The 25,913-nt window shown below is 36.6% G+C and overlaps 1 protein-coding gene across 1 annotated transcript in view; it reads right to left on the bottom strand.

Annotated features, from left to right (window-relative positions):
* Window positions 1–24,571, bottom strand: part of LOC145067836 (uncharacterized) — a 30,508-nt gene extending 5,937 nt beyond the window's left edge. The window contains exon 1 of the mRNA XM_079014874.1: window positions 24,485–24,571. Within this exon, the coding sequence (XP_078871000.1) occupies window positions 24,485–24,571 (87 nt within the window). The remainder of the gene's footprint in view (window positions 1–24,484) is intronic.
* Between the last annotated feature and the right edge of the window lie 1,342 nt (window positions 24,572–25,913).

Raw genomic sequence — 25,913 nt, forward strand, 5'->3', positions numbered from 1 at the left:
AATAAGATGGTTTGTTTAGATTATGTGTGATTGTATGAGCCTTAGAATTGCATGATAGTACAGATTCCTAATAAGAGGATAGAATGGCTTGATGGGAGTATGTTGGTTAGTTTTTCCGTTATCCGAATGTTGCTTGCTTTGTGCTTTGTGGGACTCCTAGCAATGTAAGCTAGCTATTAAGTGAATATGCTACGTTAATGTGGCGTAAGCTGGATAATCTCAGAGTAATGGACTTGGCCTATTGCATAACTCTCTTCTAAGTCCAACCGTTCTAGGATCGAGTCTCCTACTCGAAGGATTATTTGATCTCTATTGCATGCGGCTATATTCATGAGGTATCTAGTTGATATTACTGGGAATATTTCAGCAGCTGAGCACTGGGTGGGTTCGGGAACCTATGAAAGCCTAGGATATGCTTTCGTGGGTTAGCAGTGAGGTTTAGTGAGACTTGGGTGCATCAGTTTGAGGAAGTGACTTGGAGGATTTGGGAGGATTGCTGAGGAAAGTATGGATAGGTTTGGAAGGTAGTATTGGGCCTATACTACTGAAAGCATAGGATCCATACTCGAATTGGTGAGAGTCCTAGAGAATCTGAGAAGCTTCGGGGTGGAGAATCCTTAAGTATATTTTGATCGGTGGTTTTGTGGTTTTTAAGTTTAGAGATGAGCACTCAGGGAGGCGGTTCTGGTTCAGAATTAGGTCTAGGCTCAGGTGGTGATCCAGTCGAGGGAGGACTGCCAAGATTTTGAGTTCGCGTTGGGTTGAGGAGATGGAAGGTGTTTTCCGCACTAGTCCCTACCCCATAGGAGCCAAGGTTCGGTTCGCCTTGGATCTCCTCTATCGGGTGGCAAGGAGCTGTTGGGAATTGATTGCACGAACTATTGTGCTTTCTAAATTAGAGACTATGTCTTGGGAGGAGTTTGTGACCCGGTTTGGGGTAGAGGATGTTCCAGCGATTGCAGTTTAGAAGTTGGCAAGAGAGCTAGTGAGCGTGACAGGGTGTCAGACCCTGAAGGATATGACTTCCAGATTCCGAGGATGCGAGATTGATTTGGAGCACCTTGGAAAGAGAGGATCGTGCCAGGTGTGTATAGTAGAGGGTCGCGGGAAGAGACCCAAAGACTTCTGATCATCAGGTAAAAGGCCAGGAAGGTCGGAGTCAGCACTGCACGTGCGGGAAAGTGCACAAGGGAGTTTGTTGTTCCAAGAGTTTAGACTGCTACAAGTGTGTCAGGGTCGGTCATATCAGCAGATATTGTTCTCAGGGGGCAAGCCCATTATGTTTTCACTACGATCAGGTAGGCCAAAAAAAGGCCGACTGTCCGAGAAAGAGGGGAGGAGCAGTGAAGGTGCCTTCTCTAGCTATTTTGCAAATCTCCGATGGTCGAGAGGGTGGGGCAGGAGCCCTAGCAGATAGGAGTCAAGCCCTGAAGTATCAGACAGGAGAACTCAGAACTCCAGCAAGCGATGTTGTGGGTATGTAACTTTGTCTTCTTTCAGTTTTATCTGTACGTTGTTGTGGGAATTTTTCTTTGTTTTGGAATATTGTAGCGGGTTGGGAAAGTGAATCCCTAATTTATTTATTTTCTCTTGTTGGGTTATATCTTCAATTATTGTCATATGCCATTTGCATACCGTGAATTACTAAGTAGTTAGTGAAAGGTCGTTTCCCTTTGCTGGATCGGGGTGTTCAGCGTTCTCTCGGTTCATAGTAGAGATTGATCAGGGGTATTATATGGAAGTCTTGTGGTTAGATTCATCGAGCTATTCCACCTGTATCGATGGGATATCGTGGTTTCATCATCTGTTCTGGTATGATCGGCAGTGCCCTAAGGGAGAACTTATGGGTTCTAGCACTACTGACACTAGGAGAGGAGCGGTAGCAGGAAGATATGGGTGTTAGATGCATAGGTGTTTGGTTATTGGATGTTCAATAGAATTGTATTTTATCATGGGTTGTGTTCAGTTAGAGTTCATGGTGCTGCAAGAATGGAAATAGGAACGAGGATTCGCCAGCCAGGGTAAAGATTAAGGCCTCCAGTCGCCAGCATGGGATGTGGATTGATGTATCGGACTGGACCAGATTTCAAGGGTACTCTTCAAGATTTCAGAGGATGGACGATCTTAGGGTTTGACTGGTAATTGATCGCTAGCATGGGTAAGCATAGGTTGTCAAAAGTGGATTATTAGAAAGTAAGATGGATTGGGTATCCTTCAATTCTCACGTGCCGTGAAGACTTAGTCAAATCTAAGTAGGGGAGAATTGACCAGGTATTCAGGAGTAGAAATAGGTGTGAAACTAGGATGAGTTTCTCATCCCCGTCAGGGAGGAAGGAGGTCGAGTGACCGTCTAGGTTGAGAATTGTGTGAGTTGAGAGTTCAGAAAATGCTCCAACATTTGGTTCATGCCTTTCCTTGGCATCGGATAGCAGGTTTCGCGGACTAGGTTAGTGGTCCATTTAGGACTCGGGTTCAGTTGAGTGTTAGGTCAAGTGCATGTTCAACCTAGGATGGGTATATTTGGAATGGCGGTAGGACCTAGGTTAGCAGATAATGTTAGAGTGTTGTAAGACTGCGGGTGTAGCCATAGCATTCACAAGGTTGGCAGATGGTGTTAGAGTGTTGTAAGTCTGCGGGTGTAGACGTAGCATTCACAAGGTTGGCCGATAGTGTTAGAGTGTTGTAAGTCTGCGGGTGTAGCCATAGCATTCACAAGGTTGGCAGATAATGTTAGAGTGTTGTAAGTCTGTACGTGTAGCCGCAACATTCACAAGGTTGGCAGATAGAGCTAGAATGTTGTAAATCTGTGGGTGTAGCCGTAGCATTCACAAGGTTGGCAGATAGTGCTAGAATGTTGTAAGACTCTGGGTGTAGCCATAGCATTCACTAGGTTGGTAGATAACATGGGAGTGTTGTTAGATCACAGAAGGAATAGTGGTACCCACCAGTTCGAGTGCAGCAATGAGGGCATGGAAAATCCACGGATTGGTTTATGGATTTCCCTAGAAGAATTAGAGTTGGTTGATCCAATGATAAGACCATAGGAACACCACTGAAGTCATGGGATCAAGGAAGCGATGGGCCATTTAAGGTCGTTGGTGATATAAGGATACCCTTAGTCATGTAGCAATCACTTTCAACCTTGGATTTGGCGACGTCGGGATTCGACGTATGGACCAATCGGTTAGATCAGGAGGTCATGAGAGCCATAGTGGCAATATAACTAATGACAACTATTGGCAGACGAGGATTTCGTTTGGAAGTCGTGTGGGGCGACTACGTGAGAGTCTTTTGGTTCCGCAACTAGGCTGAAACCCAGTATCTTATATGACTGGCAAATGAATTGAAACCAGGGAGATCTCGGTGGAATTTGGAAGGCATCTAGGAGGCAGCACACTATTTCAGGCAATTCACTGTTTCAGGCAGTTTAGTGTTTCAGGCAGTATTAGTGTTTTAGGACTTCATGTATAGATGGGTAACTGATTGGTTGGGTAATCCCAAGTCACTCATAGTGGGATTAAATAATCTCAGAGTAATTGATTTAACCATGTTGCACAGCTCTCGTCTGAGTCTAACGGTTGCAAGGGTGAATCTTCTACTCGAAGGATCATTTGAGCCTCCTGCCGAGTTAAGTGTTCTTTAGCAACATATGGTTAGTGATTTTGTTTCCGTCGAGATGATAATTTGGTCGGGGATTGGAAGCATTTTGTGTGGTGAGAGACTATATGAGGATGGCTTGGTGACAGTTCGGTGTGAGGGGTCTGACAGGGAGTCAGACCATTGAGACTTAGGATTCGGATTCCAGATATGTGGGGTTGGTTTTAATTGAGAGATTGAGGAGTTGTTAATCACCAAGCTTGAAGAATTATTCTAAGGATGGTTTGAGTAGATCAGGATAGGTCGTTGTATGATCGGACTTGGAAGAATTATGATTGTTTCTATCAGTTGAATGATTGACAGACAGTTTGTTCAGCACGGTCGAGTTGTTGAGGAGTCATGATACTGCAGATTCAGGTCTCAGGAGGTAGAGATGGTTTGCAAGGGATGAAGGTTCGGTGTTATTACGGGGTAGGAGTTTCGTTTGGGTTTCGGTGGCCTTGGGAAGGCCATCATATATGCAGAAAATCCGATCATGGTCATCAGGATTGATAGCTTTGATATGGATGTCAATAAGGAGCGATTCTGAGGACGAGATCTAATTTAAGTGGGGGAGAGTTGTAACACCCAGAATCTAGAAGGCTAATTATGGAAAATAAAACCTCATTGTTAAAGTTCAACTTATCAAGTTTAAGGCATAAACTCGACGTGTAGGAATTATGAGTCACACACATTTTTCGAAGATTAACTCGAAGAATTGGAGGGGACCAACTCGATGAGTTGGTCGCAATTTGAGAAACCCTAAATTCGGGGTTTTGTACCCTATTTAAACAACTTAAGCTTTAGGTTTTGGCCTCATTTCTAGCCTCCATTGTCCAAAACCCTAACCTCGAGAACCTAAGGCCATGTTTGAGTGTTGTGGGTTCATGATGAGTATTTATTGGTGATTCTTGAAGGAGACTTGAATAGGGAAGCAACTTGCTTGGAGGGGTGACTCTAGATCCAGAAACCCTTCATCAAGAGCTGCATCTTTGAGGTATAAAGTCGTCACCTTGACCTATAGCTTAATACATCACTTTTCTTGAAGTTTTAGCTTGAGTTTTGGGGCTTTGATCAAATGGTCCGAAGAGCAGAGGTTTCCAGGGGATAATGGGATAGATCTAACCCCTATATGGCCTATTGAGGCTTAAAAGTTGCAAACTTTAATGGCCTCCATGTCCTATTCATGCAATATGTCCATTGTGAAGCCAAAAATGGACATTTGAGGGTGTTTCTAGCATGCATGAACATAAAGTTGGAAACTTTACGTGATTTGTCCACCTTGGGACATCAGATCTGTATGTTGGTGGGTTGTAGTAGGAGTTTAGGGGGTGTAATGGATCAAGACCACCTTTATAGAAACCAGGGTTTGAGTTTTAAGCATAGTAGATAGTTCTTGGGGGTAAAGCTGGAAACTTTACCCTTCTAGACATCATAATGGAAAGGACCTGAGGTTTGGAGCTGTTGGATTCAAGGGAAATGTCTTAATGCATTAAGAATGGTTAACAGACTAAAGAACTCGACGAGTTGATGTATATGTCCCGATTCTGTTGAAAAGGAAGTAACTTGACAAGTTAAGGGAGGACTCGATGATTTGATTCGAAGTATCACGATTCTGTGGTTTATGGGAACTCGCCGAGTTGAAGGACAACTAGACGAGTTAAGTCAACTCGGAGCATTGACTTTGACTTTGACTTGGATGTTGACTTTGACCTTGACTTGACTTTGACCATGGTTGACTCCTGTAGGGTTATGAAGTACATAATGGGTTATAAAGGGTGGTTTCATGTAAGGGTTTAGGCCCAAGTTGGAAAATTGGGTCATTGATGGACTTTCATGGATTTTATAATTTAGTCCTTAATGGGTCGGGGGTGAAACGGTTATTTTACCCCAAGTAAGGATTATGGATCATGGTTTAGAACCCAATTGCTAATTGGGTGATATTTTGGAATTAATAGCCCAGGGAGTTGCCAGGACAGCAGCTAAGGATTTCCTGCAATGAACTTCAGTAGTGTCAGGTGACTTACCTTCTAGTAGAAGTGGGTCGATGGCACCAATGTCGGCCCACTAATAGTTGATTATAGTAGAGACGATTGTCTTTGTGATAATTATCTGGAATGTCACTATCTGTTATGATTTATGTGCTAGTATGTTATGATATTATGTGATAGTGGTAGGAGGGGTGGATTAGACCCCGTAACCGGTTGAGATAAACTAGAGGATATGTCGGGCACCCAGATATGTCTGACAGTATGATATGATATGTTATTATGTGGTAGTGGTAGGGGTGAAATAGTCCCTGTAACCGGTTGAGATAAACATGAAGGTCGGTCGGGCACCTAGATATGCCTGGCAGGGTAGGTTGGGCACCCAGATATGCCTGACAGGGGTTGGTCGTGCACCCCGGTATGCTTGACATGGGTAGGTTGAGCACCCACATATGCTCAGCAGGGTAGGTCGGGCACCCAGATATGCCTGACAGTATGTTTATTGTATGGTATGTGGTATGATATGGGAACTCACTAAGCTTTGTGCTTACGGTTTTTAGTATTTGTTTCAGGTACTTCTTCTTCGAAAGGAAAGGAGTTGGCATGAATGCAGCGCATCACACCTTGATTTCCGTACATGAGATCCTTGGGAGTTATACTCTAACGTTGTTACATAATGACATGTTTTGATTATTGACATATTGGTTTTGATATGGGATGAAACTATAGATGTTTTTATACTAGTGGTTTTTATAATTACTTAATTAAAAATGAAATTTTTGTTCTCAAATTTTAGGATGTTACAAGTTGGTATCAAAGCCTTGGTTTAAGGGATTCGGACACACCTTCAGGGGTATTTGGACTCAAATCGAGGGTTTGAGAAATTTTTACTATGAAAATAATTTTTCAAACAAAATAAAATTAAGGGTTTTGAGAAAGAACAAGGAGTGTGATGCGTTCAATCGGCCGAGCTCAAGTAAGTTTTCCCCAAGATACCCATATATGTTACGTTATGATGTGAATTCTGAATATGTGAACTGCATGCTAGATTTGGGCTAAGGATCTAGGAAGGAAGCCGGGTATGTGTATTGTAGGAGATTGTATGCCTGCAAGCTCGTACTATGTGACAACTGGCAATTCTAGATCAGCAAAAGTCAAACAAGTTGATAGTGTCATATTTATACACATACCTAGGCAATATTTTAATACATTTTAAGCTATGATTTAGTTAATTGCAAAGATATTTGGTACATATAATATTTAAATTATATTTTGTAGCCAAAAGTGGACATTCACAAAGAAAATGATTGAAACCGACAAAAGCTAGATACTTGGAGGACTAGAGCTAAAAAAGATTCAAAAAGGATGTTGCTAGACAGCTTGACCCTTCGTCGTTATTTTGACCATATCTCATGACTCGTAACTCCGATTGACAAGATTCAGAATGATTTGAAAACTAGACAAAATTTATGAAGACTTTCTTTTTGGTGCCAAATGCTAATTCCCAGTTCTCACGATGTAAGGAGTATAATCTCACGACGTGAGATTGATTATTCTAGAAGATAGCAACGCGGAATGCAGTTTCCTTGCCGAACACGAATTCTACTAATATCACGACGTGAGACACTAATTCTCACGACGTGAGACGCGATTTTTGGAAACTATAAATATCCCTTAGCATATCGACTTCGGGGAGGTTGGATATGATTTCCTGGAGTTATAATCGATCTTAGAGGTCATAAAAGTGCAAAAAACACCTTTTGGAAGGAGAGATTGTTTGAAGATCGAGAATTTGAAGATTAGAACACTACATTCGGTTTGCATTCATTTGATCATGTCACTTTTCCATGAGCTTGTGTGTTTGATTTTAAATATGAGTAGTTGAACTTCTTTACTTTCGTTTAGTTAGATGAAACCCTAATAACTATGGTTTAGTTTATTAGTTTATGGATTTATAAAAGTTGGTTTGGAGCTTGTACTTGATTAACTTACCTAGCATGTTAAAGTGTTTCTCTTTGTTGCTTTAATTCAAGTTAAGTGTAGCTTGGTGACCATTAAATTACATGAACTTGTTTACGTGGTGATTTAGTGACCATTAAATTGCTAGAGCTAGGATTGACCACATCTTAGTTAAGTGATAAAAGTAACAATTTAACTGTGTTAGAGAACATAATTGTGACCATAATTGTGTTTAACAAATCTTACATAGCCCAATTATAATTAAGAACTAATTTTGTGTTTGCTTGTGTAGGACCTTACAAAGTAGTACATGAATTGGTGAAAATATTAGTAGATTTGACCAAATTTCTAATTACATATAAATTGGTAACCAACTTTATTAATCCATAAATAAGAGCTAACCATAGGAAAATGGTGGATTCGAAACAAAACGAAAGTGTTTTTAATATATTGATCGTTGAGTGTTTAAGTTTGTCTGAACTTGCAAAATCATATAAAAACCTTTTTAATTATTGTTTTATGTTAGATTAATTTTAGTAGTTAAATTAGTTAATTAAATTCGTTCCCTGTGATCGACACCCGACTTACCTAAACTATTCTATAATTCGACTAGGTACATTGCCTAGGTGCATTTTAGCTAGGTAAGTCTGTTGGCTTATAAATTTAAAACTAGTAGGTACTTTTGCACACATCACAAGTCAATAAAAGTCAAATAGGTAGGACATAAATTTTGGGATTTTACTTTGCTTTTAGAGTTTTCAGTTTAGGACCGAAAACTCTATGATCTCGCTTTTAGAGTTCTCGGTTTACGACCGAAAACTCTATGATCTCGGTGGTACTAGACCAAAATCACCATGTGATTTTGGTGGCTTAATAACATTATCAGTTGATAAAAAAGAGTTGACAAAGTGACATGAGTGTTGCATCCTTTCCAGCACAAAACATTAACCAACATGTATCAAGGCTATTATCCAACAAACAACAATACAAACATCACCTCACCCCCCCCCCCCCACCATCTCCATTTTTCTTCAACTTACTCAATATTCTCTCAAAGAACAAAGCTCCTCCACATTAGGCTAATTATGCCTAACAGGGGTTGGTTGGGCACCCCGGTATGCCTGAAATTGGTAGGTTGAGCACCGAGATATGCTCAGCAGCGTAGGTCGGGTGATAGTATGTTTATTGTATGGTATGTGGTATGATGGGGGGAACTCACTAAGATTTGTGCTTACGGTTTTCAGTTTTGGTTTCAGGTACTTCTTCTTCGAAAGGAAAGGAGCTGGCATGACTGCAGCGCATCACACCATGATTTCCGCACATGAGATCCTTGGGAGTTATACTCTAATGTTGTTTCATTATGACATGTTTCGATTATTGACATATTGGTTTTGATAAGGTATGACACTATGGATGTTTTTCTACTAATGGTTTTTATAATTACTTAATTAAAAATGAATTTTTTGGTCTTAAATTTTGGGATGTTACAACTAATAAAAAGGAAACTTTCCTATTGCTTTTAGAAACAACTGATTAACGCAACAGCCGGTAGTAGGGTGATCAGGGGTGGTTCTGGGGGCCATTTTTCCTTCGATTCTTCCTCCTTTGGAGCTATCTTTCGACAGAGGGATGCCTGGGGTGAGGTAGGTGCTTAATGGCGTTATAACGATTGCATAATGGTGGGTTTGGGGAGGAGGAATGGTGGCATTATGGTGGTTTAGTGATGGTTTTGTGGTGGTGATCAAGAAACCAAGCGAGATATGGAGAGGGACGGATCGAGATTTATAGAGGTAGAAGGGAAGAGACGTTGGTGAATGGGATTTGAAGCTTCATAGGCTTCAATGTATAGTAAAAGTCCACACACCCATTACCTTTGAAGCCATACCTCATCCCATACTTGTACCTTGTTTAGCAACATGTGCACATAATATTAATTGGTGAAAGAAATGTGGGGAAAGAAATATGAGTTGTAAATTGGTCCTCCTAGGCGTAGTGGGTCCCACTTAAGGATTATACCCTCCTTTAATGCTCAAACACACTCCAAATCGGTTGCATCGTGATCCAAAAGTCGAGATTTTTTTTGAAAGCACCATTACATATAGTTTAACTCAAGGATTCAGGAACATCAAACGGATTAATTTTTTGAGTTGCGGAACTCCGGGAAATTGCGTTTGAAGTTTTTGCGTCTAAATGGCTCGCGCTGTCCGTTTTCACGACTTTTGTAAATATTTTTGTTAAAAATATTTCGAGTGTGAAATTAAATAATAGGTTATAGTTTGATTCCAAAAATTCTCTCGGAAATCCCGTCGGCAATGCGTAAGTGCCTCAACGGATTAAAACAGTTTAAGCAAAATAGGTAAAATCGGTGTTATATCGGTTTGGTTTCTTAAAACGGTCGGATCTATAGCATACCAACTCCATTTTGGACGTTTTTTATATTTTTAGAAACATGGGAACATGTACTATAATATTTTAATGCTTGTTTTGCTTAAAACTACTTAATGCAAAATTTCAGAATTTCAGACGCATTAATTAGCGTTGCAGTTTGAGCGGTTTGATTCGGTTGACAGTTTACACATTTGGAAGCAAGGTATCATCTGACATCTTATAATAGTTTAAATGAACTTATTTATTTTACTTAAGATGTTCTAAAACTCAATAATACATATTATCACGAGATACACAGTGATATGGTCATCTATAATATTAGCCCTAAATTTCGGGATGTCACATTGCCTCCCCCATTAAAGGAAATTTTGTCTCGAAATTGAGTTCGTACCGATAGTACATCACGCTTTAATGAATCGTAATGTATTTTTGTGGTATTTGATCCATGCATGGTCCATCTATAATCGCTTTGTGCATACATGTCGTATATAATCAAGATTGAATAGATGATCGAATAAGTGATTCTACCTTAAGCTCACAACCAAACAGGGAACAAGAAGTAAAGCAGAGTCACAAATTCTAAGTCTATAGAATCTTATTTATATACGACCTTAACGTATACACCTAGCAAGCATAGATTACCAGCAAGGGTCCTTAGTTTCTATATGAATGACATAACTATTCATGGTGAGAAGGCAATTGGTGAGTATTTCTAAAGTGCTTCTATTTGGTTGATTGACATATCTACTGTGTAAGTTTTATTAAGTTTGTTGAATTTATGTTTTCAAATGTTTCGAAACCTGGTCGATAAAGCTTTTATCGGTACTAGTATCAATTAATACTGAATCCTAAACATTTTTTATATGAAACGTACCAATAATTATAGGTGGTTCCTGAAGAGCATCTCCATTAGTGATCATAAGTGCTCTTCCATTGCCACCCTGATTCTTCAGTTTCGGACAGTCCTTCCAAAAAAGCCCTTGTTGATTGCATTCAAAATTGTTATGGCTTCCTCCTGCCTTAGTGGTTGGTGTGTTTCTGTTGTACCTCGAGATGTGACCTCTCATGTTACACTTGTTGCATATTACCTCCCTACAATTTCCGACATGATGGAAATTTTAATTTATAAAATGAGGTAAAGTCCCAGTATAGCACTTAACTGGGGTGGGATTGTTGGTAATTGCGGCATAGATAGCCATTGGTTCTGGTTTAGTTTTGTGATGCTTGGAGTCCCCCTTTGATTTCCCATGGACTTTGCATGGTTATTCTACCAAGTTAAGGCAGAGTCCATCAGTGTGCAGGTAGCGTACTTGATTCGACAATCATCAGGGCACGCACTGATGTGAAAAATTGCTGCAGTTTTTTCTATCCAACGGGATATACCAACAGGTCCTTTAGTTCCATAGAAGGATCGAGGTTTTTAGCCCACGAATTCCTTGTAGGAGCAGTATCTGAGATTGTTTTGGTGAGTTATTGGAGTGCTACTTCCACTATTCCTAGTGTTTCCATTTCGGGTTGCCTCGTATGTTGCCAAGGCTGTAGCAATTCCTTGTGCAAGCATGTTTTGCATCATGGTGGGGTCCATTTGGAATGTTGGGTTCATATTCGTTGTGTAAATATTTTCTTCACGGTTTGGAGTTTCTACCGAGGTTTGAGTTACTTGTGGGGCTTTTCTTCCGGTTGCCTCAAGGAGTTGGGGGTGGACGAACTCGTGGTTCCTTTCGTAGAGGCATTGTCCTTAATATGTTCAAAACGGACACGTTAGGTTGTGTTAACACTACGAAGTCCTAAGCAAGTATGTATGAATTGAATTTTATCATAGTGTATTAGTATAATTTGTTCATAAAATCCTACAGATTTCCAAATTATAGGGAGGGATTGACTTCCTGAAATCCTACAGATTTCTAAACGATACGGGAAAGGTGATTGGTTCGGAAATCCTCTACATTTCCAAATGATAGAAAACGGGTCTTAATTTCTAATGATTTTGAAATGTATAAGAGTTTTAAAATGCATATATGGATTCTAAGATACTAGGTTGCTACAGCGGATCTAGAGAACATTCTTCAATCTCTAAAACTCTCAGTCGTTGTAGTCTGTTAAACTTCTTGCTCAAGGTTGGTTGTTCACCGGCCCGAACATAAACAAAATAGGTGCGCATTCTAGATTAATTTATGGTATGACTTATGTATGGTACTAACCTTAATTGTGGTGTCTGGCCTAAAGGGTTGAGTTGATAGTTTTAGTTAAAGGGATAGTTAGAATTCTTTAAGTGTTCTTATCGGGAGTCAAAGTATATATATATATATATATATATATATATATATATATATATATATATATATATATAAACTCTTATATATTATGGTTGGTGGGGTTTGTAGTATTATTAATTTTTGTTTTATACTTCCCAACTATCGAGCATAGACGAGGGCCAGACATGAAGCAACGGAGAGCAGGACCATTTTGGCTATTAAACTATTTTGAAATCCAACAACCCTATGAGACACTTTAAACCGGATTCCTCATACCGTAAGTAGTCGAGAAGTAGTGTTATTATTAATAATACATTTATTAGAAGCCAGTTTGCAATAGTTGTATTCCTCTTTCGAGGATACGGGTTCTCGATAGCCAATTTAGCTCTGATACCATTTCTGTCACACCCCCGTCCGAGGCGGAACATGCCGGGAGTACGACTAAGTTCATGGATCACAGATAAACTGAATATATAGCCCAAGTACAACGATCAACAAAACAGCATTTGTATTCCATAATTAAGTTTGAATACAGGGTTCTTACAGATAATAATAGTACAGTAGTTGCCTTAAACAGGTAAGTAGATAACAAAAACTAAATAGCTAGGTTGTCTGTAATCCATGACTAATCTTTTGTCTGAAAGATTGTCTAATTATCTCTTGAGAATCATGTAAGTTTGAGGGCCAACACAAAGGTTGGTGAGAGTTACAGGTTTTGTGTAATAATGATACTTTTAATATGATCTAAAAAGTATTACCTTTGTTGTAAGTAAAACTGTGTTTGGAAATGTAAGATAACAGTAGAAATCTAAATTGTGGTTTCTAGATAATGAAATCTAGTTAAAGTTTATAGTGACAAAGTTGTATGAATAACGGATAAACAAACATACGAATATACGGATAAAGTTATCTGTCAATGTTGTACATAACAACCGCAAATACGGATAAATAGATGGAAGAAAAGTATAATTGATAAGCATAAGCATAAAAGTGTATGATACTTGTTTAAATAGTTGATAAAAAATAGGGTAGTGTACACAAGCACATATATGAGCCTAAGATACAAGTTCTATAACTTGTATAAATATGTAAACCTATATATTTTTGTGTATGTATGAGGTATATTGAAACTACCAAGTTGATAACCATCTATACAGTCATAGCACATTTGAGTTTTGGATTTATTTTCAAATAAATCACAAGGAGTGGTGTAATTTAATTAAATAAAATGAAAGTTTGGTATCTTTAGTTGTAATTTGAAAGACATTTTCGAGTAGGGGATGAGTTTTGAACATTTTTAATGGAACTTTAGGTGTTTGGGACTAGATTTGTAAACAATTTTTGAGAGGGAGGGCTAAAGTTACGCAATTTCATAGATGAAGGACTGAACTTATTTAAAGTGTATATATGTTTGGTTGTCTGGTTCATAACAGGAGGGAATCCTCCTGTTCTTCTTCGTATTTATGTCTTACCAAAACGAGAAAAAAGACGAACGAATGGTCCTGAGATTATTCCATGTCGACCAAAGACTTTATTAATAAATAAAAGGGGTGTTTGGGAGGTTACTTACAGCATTAACTGGTGCTTGGTGGAGGTTGCTTGCAGCAACAGTGGTGGTTCGGTGATGATACATAGAGGCCGGCAGCTTCCTGCTTCCGGTTTTTCCCTGGTTTTCCGGTGGTATTCGACGAAAGGGAGAGAAAGAAAGGAGCGAAGAAGGTTTTTGATGTCAGTCAAGCAACACAACATTCGTGGTGGTGATGAGTTTTAGATGGTGATGGAGGGTGGCCGGCAGTGGGGTGATCGGGGGTGGTTCCGTGGGTTGTTTTGACTCCGATTCTTCCTCCTTTGGAGCTATCTTTCGACCAAGGGATGCTTGGGGTGAGGTAGGTGCTTAATGGGGTTATAAGGGTGTCATAATGGTTGATTTGGGGTGGAGGAATGGTGGTGTTATGGTAGTTTAGTGATGGTTTTGTGGTGGTGATCAAGAAACCAAGGGAGATATGGAGAAGGAAGGATCGAGATTTAGAGTGGTACAAGGGAAGAGAAGCTGGTGAGTGGGATTTGAAGCTTATTAGGCTTCAATTTATAGTAAAAGTCCACACACCCATTACCTTTGAAGTCATACCCCATCCCATACTTTTACCTTGTTTAGCAACATGTGCACATAACCTTGATTGGTGAAAGAAATGTAGAGAAAGAAATATGAGCTGGAAATAGGTCCTCCTAGGCTTAGTGGGTCCCAATTAAGTTTAATGCTCAAACACACTCCAAATCGAGTACATTGGGATCCGAAAGTCAAGAATTTTTTTCAAAAGTATTGCCAGATAGATTTTAACTCAAGGATTCCAGAACATCAAACGGATTAGTTTTTGGAGTTACGGAACTCCGGGAAAATGCTTTTGAAGTTTTGCATCTAAACGGCTCGCGATATCCATTTTCGCGAATTTTGTAAACATTTTTGTTAAAAATATTCCGAGTGTGAAATTAAAAAATAAGATATAGTCTAATTCCAAAAATGTTCTCGGAAATCCCGTCGGCAATGCGTAAGTGCCTCAACAGATTAAAACAATTTAAGTAAAACAGGTAAAACTGGTGTTATACCGGTTTGGTTTCTGAAAACGGTCGGATCTTTAGCATACAAACTCCATTTTGGACGTTCTTTATATTTTTCTAAAACATGGGAACATGCACTATAATATTTTAATGTTTGTTTGCATAAAACTGCTTAATGCAAAATTTTAGTTTTTCAAACGCATGAATTAGCGTTACAGTTTGAGCGGTTTGATTTGGTTGACAGTTTACACATTTTGGAAGTAAGGTATCATCTGACATCTTATAATAGTTTAAATGAATGTATTTCTTTTACTTAAGATGCACTAAAACCCAATAAGTCAAATTATCACAAAATTTGCAGTGAATTGGCCGTCTATAATATCATCCCTAAATTTCGGGATGTCACGGAATCCTGTTTCGTTGTGCATCTGTAATGTTGTGTGTGTTTAGAAACCCAAGAAATAAATTGATTTCCCTAAAAATAACAACCATTTTCTTCTATCTTTTTGGAAGTAATAGCCATATTTCTTTTCCTTATCTTTTGTATCGAAGCATGGCCTTTATCTTTCAATCTTTCTTCAAATTGCAGGTGGGTAAAAGATGATGCTCATTAATGGTATAAAGGTGATGATTGGATGACGGCAGGTGCAAGGTGGAGAAGACGATAAACAGGGAAGGGGATAACTAATGTATAATGAAAAAGGACAAAGGTGGTGAAACTAAGATCCTTGTTATACAATAATGAAGTCCCTCAAACCCACGAATTTATTGACCGCTACTCTCTTATTCACTACTATCTTAACCTTAATGATGTTGTGTATAAAATCGTTGAATTGTTTCCTCCCGGTGGACATATTTTTTTGTAATCCAAAAGGAGATCATTGACTTCATTTATTTGCAATGACTTTAATCATTAATTTATTGAAGAAAGGTGTTGTTATGTAGAGATACATGGGGAAGAAGAATATGGAAGGAGTTGGGGATGGGAGTAGGGTAGGGTGGAGGTGAGGTAGTTCTCTATTTTTCTAAATAAAATAATGTAAAAGAAAAAAAGAAACTGAAACTAAAAATAAAAATGAAAATGAAAAAGGGTATAATACTAATTATAGATCAAAATTATGATAAAATGAAACCATATGGATCAACCATGCAAGATTTAGAAACCACTGATCATGTATATCAAAAAAATAGTAGGGGACTGAAGTTGTGATATTTGCTTTTACAACCATACAAACTAAAAAATGGCTACAAATCTGGTGATCATTAATTTAAAACCAAGCTTTAGTGAAACATGCAACCACCATGTGAGACCATCTTCCTAGATGACAATGAATATGATATCAACGTATCCAAAGATAGTTTTACCACTTCATTGACCCTTACAAATAATGAGTTCATTTTTCTTAAATAGACTATTGGTTTTAATAATAATGTAATTCCTAACATGGTTGTTTAGAATTAGGTTCCCTGACCATTATCTCAATACCAACCAATCTACATGTATTCTCTTGTAAATAATACATATGTAAGTTTTATAGTTTGCAAACATTGGGAGTTCGTCAAAATACACACAATAGAGAGTGGATGTTTTCCAATAGATCCATCAATATGGGACTAATTTTAAGTAGATACATTAGTCTTGCATATTTTCCTCTTCATAGATTCATATTTTGGTCTTTGGGTATCAAAGCTCTTGGCTCGTTACATCAACATGTTGTTCCACCACATATGTGAGAGGTAGAATAAGGTTTGACCAAAGCTCTTGTGATCCAAAGTAACTCCACCATGGAACCCATTTTATCCACTAAAGTTAGTCTCCAACACTGAGAAGTATACCATCCTTGAATTTTTATTGATAAACATTATCATATTGCATGATTGTAATACTTGGCTTTGTCATCCAAGAAATGTTCATGTGAAATGGACCTCTTAACAATTGGGTTGAGTGATCCGCTTCAATAATCATCCTAGTGATCCTCTAACTACAAATAAACAAAAAATAATCAGTAAGAGGAAGATATATTGTGTTGTTAAACTTAGTTGCTGACCCTGAGAAGTAGACCATCCTCAAATTGTCATACATTAAACATTCTCGTCTAGGATGGTTATAATGCATAGGTTTTTTATCCAAGAAATATCCATGTGAAAAAGCCCTCTAAATAATTGTGTTGAGTGATCCACTTCAATTATCATCTCAATGAGCCATCATTGGCCACCTACCGCCTTATTTACTAGTCGTTTTCCACCTTGCCTCCCCTTCACCACACACTCATAAAATATATTATCATCTCCAACAAACATTCGATCCATGTAACAACTATTTTTCATAACATGTATTATTTTGTAAGGATGGAAATATTTAGTTGAAGAAAGTGATAGATTACTTTGAGGCAATTCTATGGATACCAAGATCATCGAAAACGGATTTCATATAAAGAAGTTATGACCATTTGAAGTTAGGATGAAAGTATGTTTCTATTTTCAACAAAAGTCAAAGTCAAACGGTCAAATGTTAGGTCACCACAACATAGTAGTAAGCAGAGTAATGAGACATGTGTCGATCATGTGAGAAACATGGTGAAGTAGTACGACTCACGACAAAATAGAGTGGTCACGACATGGCTACTTAACCACAGGGGACTAGTATAAATATTCTTTATTTGTGTCATATTGAGAGTTATGCACATTCGGTCAGGGCAGAGGCTCGAGAGGTGTTTCAGGAGAATTGTTATTGCATAATCATACTAGAATACGGGGATACGAGGGTTGAATTATGGGATTTGCAGATGTATCTTTTATCCCTTTTTACATAAATACGTCTATGTAATATTTTGTAGAGGGTTGTTAGACCCCGAGTATGTGTTACGTGAATTCATGATACGGTGTTATTACGATCCCAGTGATCAGTCAAATGTTTAATTTTATTAGTAAGGGTTATATACCCTAGTTTACCAAGATTTTTCGACTAGGCTAACGATTTATGGGGTTAAGGCATTAGGTGATTATATTTGGAAACTTAATTAGTTTTGTAACAAATGGTTACTGGGTTTTGTTAGTGATCATGTAACTGATTGTTGTGGTTGATATAGTGATAAGTTTAGATTAGTTCTAATGAACTTGATATATTGTCCAAATAGGTCTGGATAAGTGATGGATTAGAAAGCGGTAAAGAGCTTGAGGTCGGAATAATAGTTAGCCTTCGCTAACTAACCAGGTGAGAAACCTCAGTTCTTTTCTAAATATATATTGTCTAGATATATGTTGTTTATATATTTTGTTGATTACATATTTAATACAATAGTATGATTATTTTGAACTGTTATGTTCAGATTTGGAACCCGTAGGGTTATACTTGTATTTTGGTATCGATGAATTACAAGTCAACGGCGGACTCAGTGTCGGTAATGTTATACTTGTCGATTGATATTGGTTAATACAAGGTAATGACGGACTTAGTGTCTGAATGCCATACTTGTATACCGTTAAGAAATATGAATTGGTAAGGGTGTTTAGAAGTTCTAGAGTAATAGAATTATTATTTTGTGATGGTAGCCTTGGTGGTTGTATTTTCATCAGTATAGAAACGGGTCAAATAGGAAGAACTAGAAGATTCCACCTCTGGAAAGCGCCTACACCTAATGGATAATGGCAAAATTAGTATCTGTAACACGTTATATTTGAAAGATTGTTGTGGAAGAGTGATGGAAGGCTTGGTGATTGTAATACCATTACTAGATGAATCAGTAGTTTATGTAATATATTACTACCAAGAGAGGTTATATAGATTAATACTAGCTAATGCGGCTGTAAATCTATTATGCCTTTTGAGTAAGTGGAATGTTTAATAGCATGGTTAGCGACATTTTATGTCTATTGAGTAGCAGAATGTTGGTATACTGTTAGTGTACATATATGCAAGGTTGTAGAACTCGCTACTCGGTACATGTTCAGCCGACTATCCATTAGCAAGTACTCGGGAGAACTCAGGGAGTACTCAGATTCGGTAATTCATGTAGAAATATTTTTCGGGAAATTATGTAAGTTAAAATCATAAGTTGATTGAAATATATAACAAAATTAGATATATATGAATACATAAAAACTAAAAAACACACAATGGTCTCACTTCGTGAATAATTACTGAAATTTTAAGATATATATGTAGTAATAATCACATGAGTGTGTGTTAAATAATAAATCATTAAGTATATTATACATGTGTGGTATTATTTGAGGAATACAAGTCAATGACGGATTTAGTGTTTATAACGCTATACTTGTAGTTTATTTAGAAAGAATTAGTGTTATTCTTGGTGTGGTAATTAGCATTGTGTGGGAATCAATTGTTAGTGGGATGCTTGGTGTAATACTTACCACTATAATATCTTTGATGCAAATATTGGTTATAGTGGTATACTTGGTGTTAGAAATACCACAATGATGAAATAATGTTAGTCATAATAGTCTTAATGATTGTAATATCATGGACTAATAATAGTGGTGGTCTTGGTGACTGTAACACCACAATATTGAGAATGAGTTATTAGTGGTGGTCTGGGTGACAGTAACACTGTGGTATTGGGATTGGTTATTTGTGTGGTCTTGATGACTATAATATCATTGTATTGGAACTTGTTATTTGTGGTGGTCTTGGTGACGGTAACACCATGGGGTTATGAGAATGTATAAATGCTTGTATGTTAGTATTATGTTGTGATAATACCCTTGGTGAATGTGATATTATCATTGGAGAATTATAAATTAATAGTAACCTTGGTGGTTGAAATACCATACTCGTGAAAGAGTATTTTGTATTGAAAGTTTAAATGGTTGCAATGTCAGAAAGAGAAATGTTGGTTGGAGGAGTTTGTAATATATATAATATTGATTACTACTAATGATAGGTGAATTGGAATTGATAGTAGCTTGTTTGACTATAAGTCTAGTATGAATGATAAATGGCAGACTTGGTGTCAGTAATGTCGTACGGTATATTTAATGATTGGAAGAAACATTAGGATTAGATGTCAGAGAATGTGATGATATATTTAGTTGTGTAATTAATTTATATCATATTGATTTGGTTACTCACTAAGCTCTTTGTAGCTTACCTTTTTGTTGTGTGTGTCTTTTAGGTCCATGTAAACTTAGTAGCAGGAAGTGGAGTTAGTAGCGTCTGGCTTGGATTCTTAAACAAAGTTATTTTAAGATCCTCTTGATAACTACTTGTATTGATTTGTGATACCAATGTACACCGAATTTGTAAGGATTCATGTTTAATAAATAAGTTTTTGGTGTACTTTGTGTTAAAAATTTGGGCGTTACAATGCAAGTATGTTAAGTTTTTCTCAATTCTTCCTGTTTTTTTTTCTCATTGTTTTTGTTGCTTTTATATGATGCTATTGCTAGTTGAATGCTATTGTTATCACAACTTGTTAGGACCAAATTTTGATCATTGTTTGTTTGTTTTTGATCTTGTTGTAGATGAATTTGTTTACATACACGTTAACCTATTTTTCTTTCTTGTAATCACATCATGTTATGACCAACTTTTGATCAATTTTGCTTGTTTTTGATATTTTTGTAGATGAGGGTAAATAAAAAGACAATATTTTTTATAGTTTATTTTTGTGGCTATTATCTTGTTTTTGTAGGTACGGATTTGTTATTAGTTCAAGTTCAAGCTAATTGTGGTGTTTTTTTGTAACTGTAACATCCTGTTTCGAGAAGTTTCTTATTTTGGGTTTGTGGAGAATAAATGGATCAAGTAATGGCCTTGGGCTTCAAGTGAATAGGGTTTAGACCCTATTGGATGTTGATAATATTGGTTATGAGATCTAAGCCTTCGGTTTGTGTTTTGGAGTCAAAGGGTCAAATGGGAAAAAGTGATGTTTCAGACTTCTTTCATGAAATAAGGATTTTAGTTCGGTATGTTTTAATTCAAAAGTAATTAGATAGGATTGTGAGTCTCTTCAATACATTTATGTGCATATAAAGAACGTAGAAAACGAAGTTGAAACGAAGAAGTTATGGTTGTTTGAAGTTGAATGGAAAAATGGGGACTTTTGATTACGCATGGCTTAATTTAAAGTTATGTAGGGCGTAAATAGGGTTTAATGAATTACGCATGGCATAATTTATGTTACGCAAGCCATAATCTGGGTAGATCAAAACCCTAAATCTTTGGTTTTAACCCCTATTTAAGGCTATAATTTATGGGAAACCCTCTCGTTACCAGCCTCCATCACCTAATATCATTCCTTGAGAAACCCTAGACTCCTTTCACTTGTTTTTTAGCCATGGCATCATTTATGAGCTTTTTTTCTCCATGAAGGTTAAATCTTGAAGATCAAGGTGGTGGCAAAGTGTATAGAATAAAAGTTAAAGTATAGATCCAACAAGATTACATCATTCCTGGACCATTATGAGTAAAATACTTTTAGCTTGCTCATTGGTTTCATGGATCTAGTCATTTGCCACTTTTTGGTCATTTTAGTGCATAAAATTTAGATCTTGAAAGTTTGTGACCTTGTTATGCATAAAGTTGGAAATTTTATCCATCTAAACATCATATTTATTCAGATTTGAAGGTTGGAGACTTGGACTTAATGGATTAAGTTAGGAAAGATGCATTTTGGGGTCCCTTTAAGACTTCAATTCTAGATCTCGGTGGTTTGGACCTTCTTAATGGATAAAGTTAAAAAATTTATCCATTAAGATTTTGGAAAGGATCAGATCTGAGCTTTGGAGCTCTTGAAATCGGAAGAAAATGGATTAAGCTCATTTGAGCTGTTTAGACCAGTTCCCATGACCTGACCTTAGGCTGCCATGACGTGGCCATTAGGGAATCATCGACTGTTTTGGCATTTTGTGACCACGATGTGGCCAAGGAAGGCCACGACATGGAGGGTTGTTATTGGCAATAATGGCCTTAGCATTGACCTTTCACTTTTTGACCGGTTTGACTTTTGGTGAAACTTGGGTAGAATTGAGTATTTGACTAAGGATTGGTTTCGATTTGGCCTTTGAAAGCTTAGGTTGGTTGTTTTGTTGTTGAGGTAGTTGTTGCGCTTCTGTTGAATAGTTCAGGTGAGTCTCTTCACTGTACTCATGGGTCGAAGGCACCAATACCGGTCCAATGGATTATGTTTTTAGGATGATAGTTATCTTTGTGACACTTGTTGATATGCCAGTATGTGCTTGTTGTCTTTTTAACTCTTGTTGATATGATTGCATGCTTAGATGTAGGGTACAATAGACTCGTACCGATTGAAAGATATTGAAGGAGTTGAAATAGACTCGGGGGTGAAATAGACCTTTGCCAGTTGAAAGATGTCGAAAGAGTTGAAATAGAATCGAGGACGAAATGGACTTGTACCAGTTGAAAGATACTGAAGGCATTAAAATAGACTTAGAGATGAAATATACTCAGTTTAGATACGAGTTGTTATGTATGGTATGGGTTATTTTGGGGAACTCACTAAGCTTGTACTTACGGTTTTATGTTTATGGTTTCAGATATTTCTGTTTTCAAAAGGAAAGGTCTGGCTTGATCGCACTGCATCACTTGAAAATTTATTTCGCACTGAATGTTTATGAATTACTCGGATGTTTTGAGAATACTTTAACTATGATTGTCTTTTGGAACAATGAATGAATGGTTTTAACTTATTTAAAATGAAATTTTTACTCGGAAATCCGGGAATGTTACACAAAAAATATTGGGGTTTTATTTTTAATTGTGATGTTTTCTTTTGTAACATACAATGTTGAAGTTTTTTTATCTTAAAAACATTGTATATATAATGTCGGAGTCTTTGCATCTTAAAAAACATTCTATGTGTAATGGTAGTTTTAATTTAAAAGGGCTTAAATTTGATGTTCAAAATAGTTTGTATGACTTGTAAAAATAATATCAAAACATTTATTAAAAAAAGGAAAAAAAAAACAAAATAAAAAATGAAATGAAAAATCATATTTAAAAAAATATAAAAAACCATAAAAAAAACATAAATAAATGAAAAAGGATATAAACGAATATTTAAAATAAAAAATTAAGAAAAACTGAAATATATAAAAAATAAAATAAAATAACACTAGTTTGATAAATATTTTTTAAACTTTATTAGATTGGTAAATATTTTTTCTAGGGGTTACAATTCTCGATACGACCTGCAACAACAAAACACAAACCTAACACGAAAATAAACATGTTTTGGTTGAGATTTCTGACCTACCAACCCGTTAACCCACCAACTCGTTTATTTTTTTTCTTTCATTTTTATATTTTAAAGGGTATTATCATTTTAAAGCATGTTCTTAGGAAGGTGATTCAACATTTGGTGAAGACGTCGACATGTTTTGTCTTGTATTTGCAAACGTTGTTGTATAACCTTTCTTAGTCGCCCTGAAATGATCTTAAGAATATTTGAACTCATAACCTCTCTATCGGAAAATTCATCATGTAATTTATTAGATTTAAGTTATACGACAATGTCAATCATCCTATGTTTGTTGCATGCCCTAAATCATATCATCATCACTGTTACACAAAATAATATACGGGTTTATGGGTCAACCCGCCAACCTAAATATGACCCATCAATATGAATCTAACACATGAAGCCGCAAACCCATATAACTAAATAGTTTAGATGCATAGTGTCTAGGTTGATGTTGACACGAATAATTATATAGATCATATATGGGTTGATGCATTTTGAACCACCAACCCACAACCCAAACCTAACACTTTGTCATCCCTATTAATTCAATAACATGATTAAAAATTCTAATAACAATATACTCTATTAAATGATCAATTTTCCACTCACAAACACCAGTCACACAATAATCTCACCGTTGGTGAGTTTCATGCAACCTCAGTAGTTATCAGAACATATGGTTCCCACTCAATGATATATCATTTAGTGTGCAATAAAATCACCAACAGTGACTTTAGTCAAACATCTTTCATCTCGAAACATAATTATAATTGCAAGAACCAAATTCTAATTACACAAATGAATGACATTGACATTTTACTATTTATCTTAGGCTAGAGGGAATGGTGTCACGCTTATCACAATCTACGTAGACGCCACATAGGATTTTCCACACTGCCTCAAAAAAATTGTCATTTAGAGGGTGTGGGTTGTCATTTTTTCCATGTTAAAATAATTGATAAAAATCTAAAGGCTTTTTGATTGGTTGGTCAAAAAGTAAAATGGGGAGAATGCTCGATAATAAGTTGTTGAATAGAGATGCCACTTTTGTCATTTTACAGTCATGACGTGGTGTGCCAAATGTCAAACAGACAAATGCCGAGTGGCTGCCGAGACAACTCCACATAGTTATATAGTCATTAAAATGTTTACTTTTTATTTATTTGTTGTTTTTTATTTTTAAATAATGTTTATGTACAAAGGTTCAACTCTTAGTTTATACACCCTTAAATATACATGTTGTAATGTTGTAGATCATTTATTTTGATTTTTGATTTTTTATATTTTTTAGTTTATAAGTTATAACTTTTAGTGTGTGTGTGTGTGTGTATATATATATATATATATAGAGAGAGAGAGAGATGTATGTTCAAATGAGAACAATCTTTATATTGAGAACAATTGAGAACAATTTTTAGACTTTCTTAGGGTATATATCCCTCTTATCTTTCTCTCTCTACATGTCTCTCGAGGTTACATGAACCGCCGTCACCTCCAATGTACCCCCACTAGAACCACCATAATGACACCGGAACCACCCTAACGTCGCCGGAATCACGGTCATGACGCGGAACCACCCTAATTTCGTCGGAATCATCTAGCTGCTTCTTCACTCTCTCTAGATCTGTTTGGTTTCCCAATATCATTTCCCGATCTCTAGCTCTACTTATTGTCATCTCTGTCATTCATAAACCACCTCCTTTACCTCTTCACTTACCGTCATCTCCCTCGCTTCCCACTGTTTGAGCAAAGAGTAAAAGAAAGGAGACAGCGAACCAAAAAAGGATTCGTAAAATCACGAACTCCGCCACCAGGTCGCCGCTCAAAACCATTAGTGGCAGTGAGTCCTGGTGCGGCCTCATCTCCAACACCAACTCATAAACCATTTATGAAACCTAAACTCTTACATGAACCTTTTCGCAAGCCTTCATTCAATTTTTCACCGGAAAAAGACTCTAGAATCATTTGTTTTGGAACCAATTCAGAAGTAGAGAATGAAATTCAAGGTGCGTTTACAAATTTATGATTGTTAAATGTTGTTGTTTAAGTTAATCACGTATATGGAGTAAATTCTAGCTATTTTTTCTTTGTACAGGTAACAAAAATTATTTTCAGATGTTTAAACATATACTATCTTGGTGGATTTGTTTTATAAAGAAGGGAGGTCGAAAATGTCGACAAATTGGTTGAGCTTCTTATCAAGAAAGCAATGAATTCAGTTGCACTAAAGTTGTTTGATAAAATGTCTCAAAGAGACCTGATGGTTTTTTTAAAAGCAATTATCATAAGAAAGCAATTGTAATTCAAGAGAAAGTTAGGGAAACCAGAAAACATTTTGACATTGATAAAAAAATCATTACTAATTCAGGGTCTTCACCAACATCTATCCAACTTAGCACTGATATGGTATCTTGAAAATTTATAGAATAAATGTGATAAAAAAAGGATAATTCATCATCTAAAAAATAAAAATTAGAAAATTAAGAAATGCTAACTGATTTAGAATTTAATAAATGTTGAAAAATAATAGAAAATTATGAGTTGCCTTTGAATTATAATTAATTTACTTACTAAAAGCTAACTCCTTTGGTAGATATGTGGAAAGAGTCAATCACATAAGAAGGTCAAAGATCTTTATACACCCTTATAACAAATTCAACAAATATTCTAAAATGGCAACAGTCTTCTGCCATAAAAATGATGTGATATCTATATACCTTTAGTTATATTTGAAAGTTCTATCTGGTTATAGCAATGCAAAAATATTGAAAATGCAAACATCATATCATTTTAATATTTTAATATGTATAATCATATGTGATTAGATACATGAGACCGACTATTCAATTGGAAACCTGAAAATAAATATTATCCACATAAATCATATGTGATTAAATTCATAATAA

This window comes from Lactuca serriola, chromosome 8, assembly GCF_051521515.1.
Source record: "Lactuca serriola cultivar US96UC23 chromosome 8, Lser_US96UC23_V15, whole genome shotgun sequence".
Classification (NCBI taxonomy): Eukaryota; Viridiplantae; Streptophyta; class Magnoliopsida; order Asterales; family Asteraceae; genus Lactuca; species Lactuca serriola.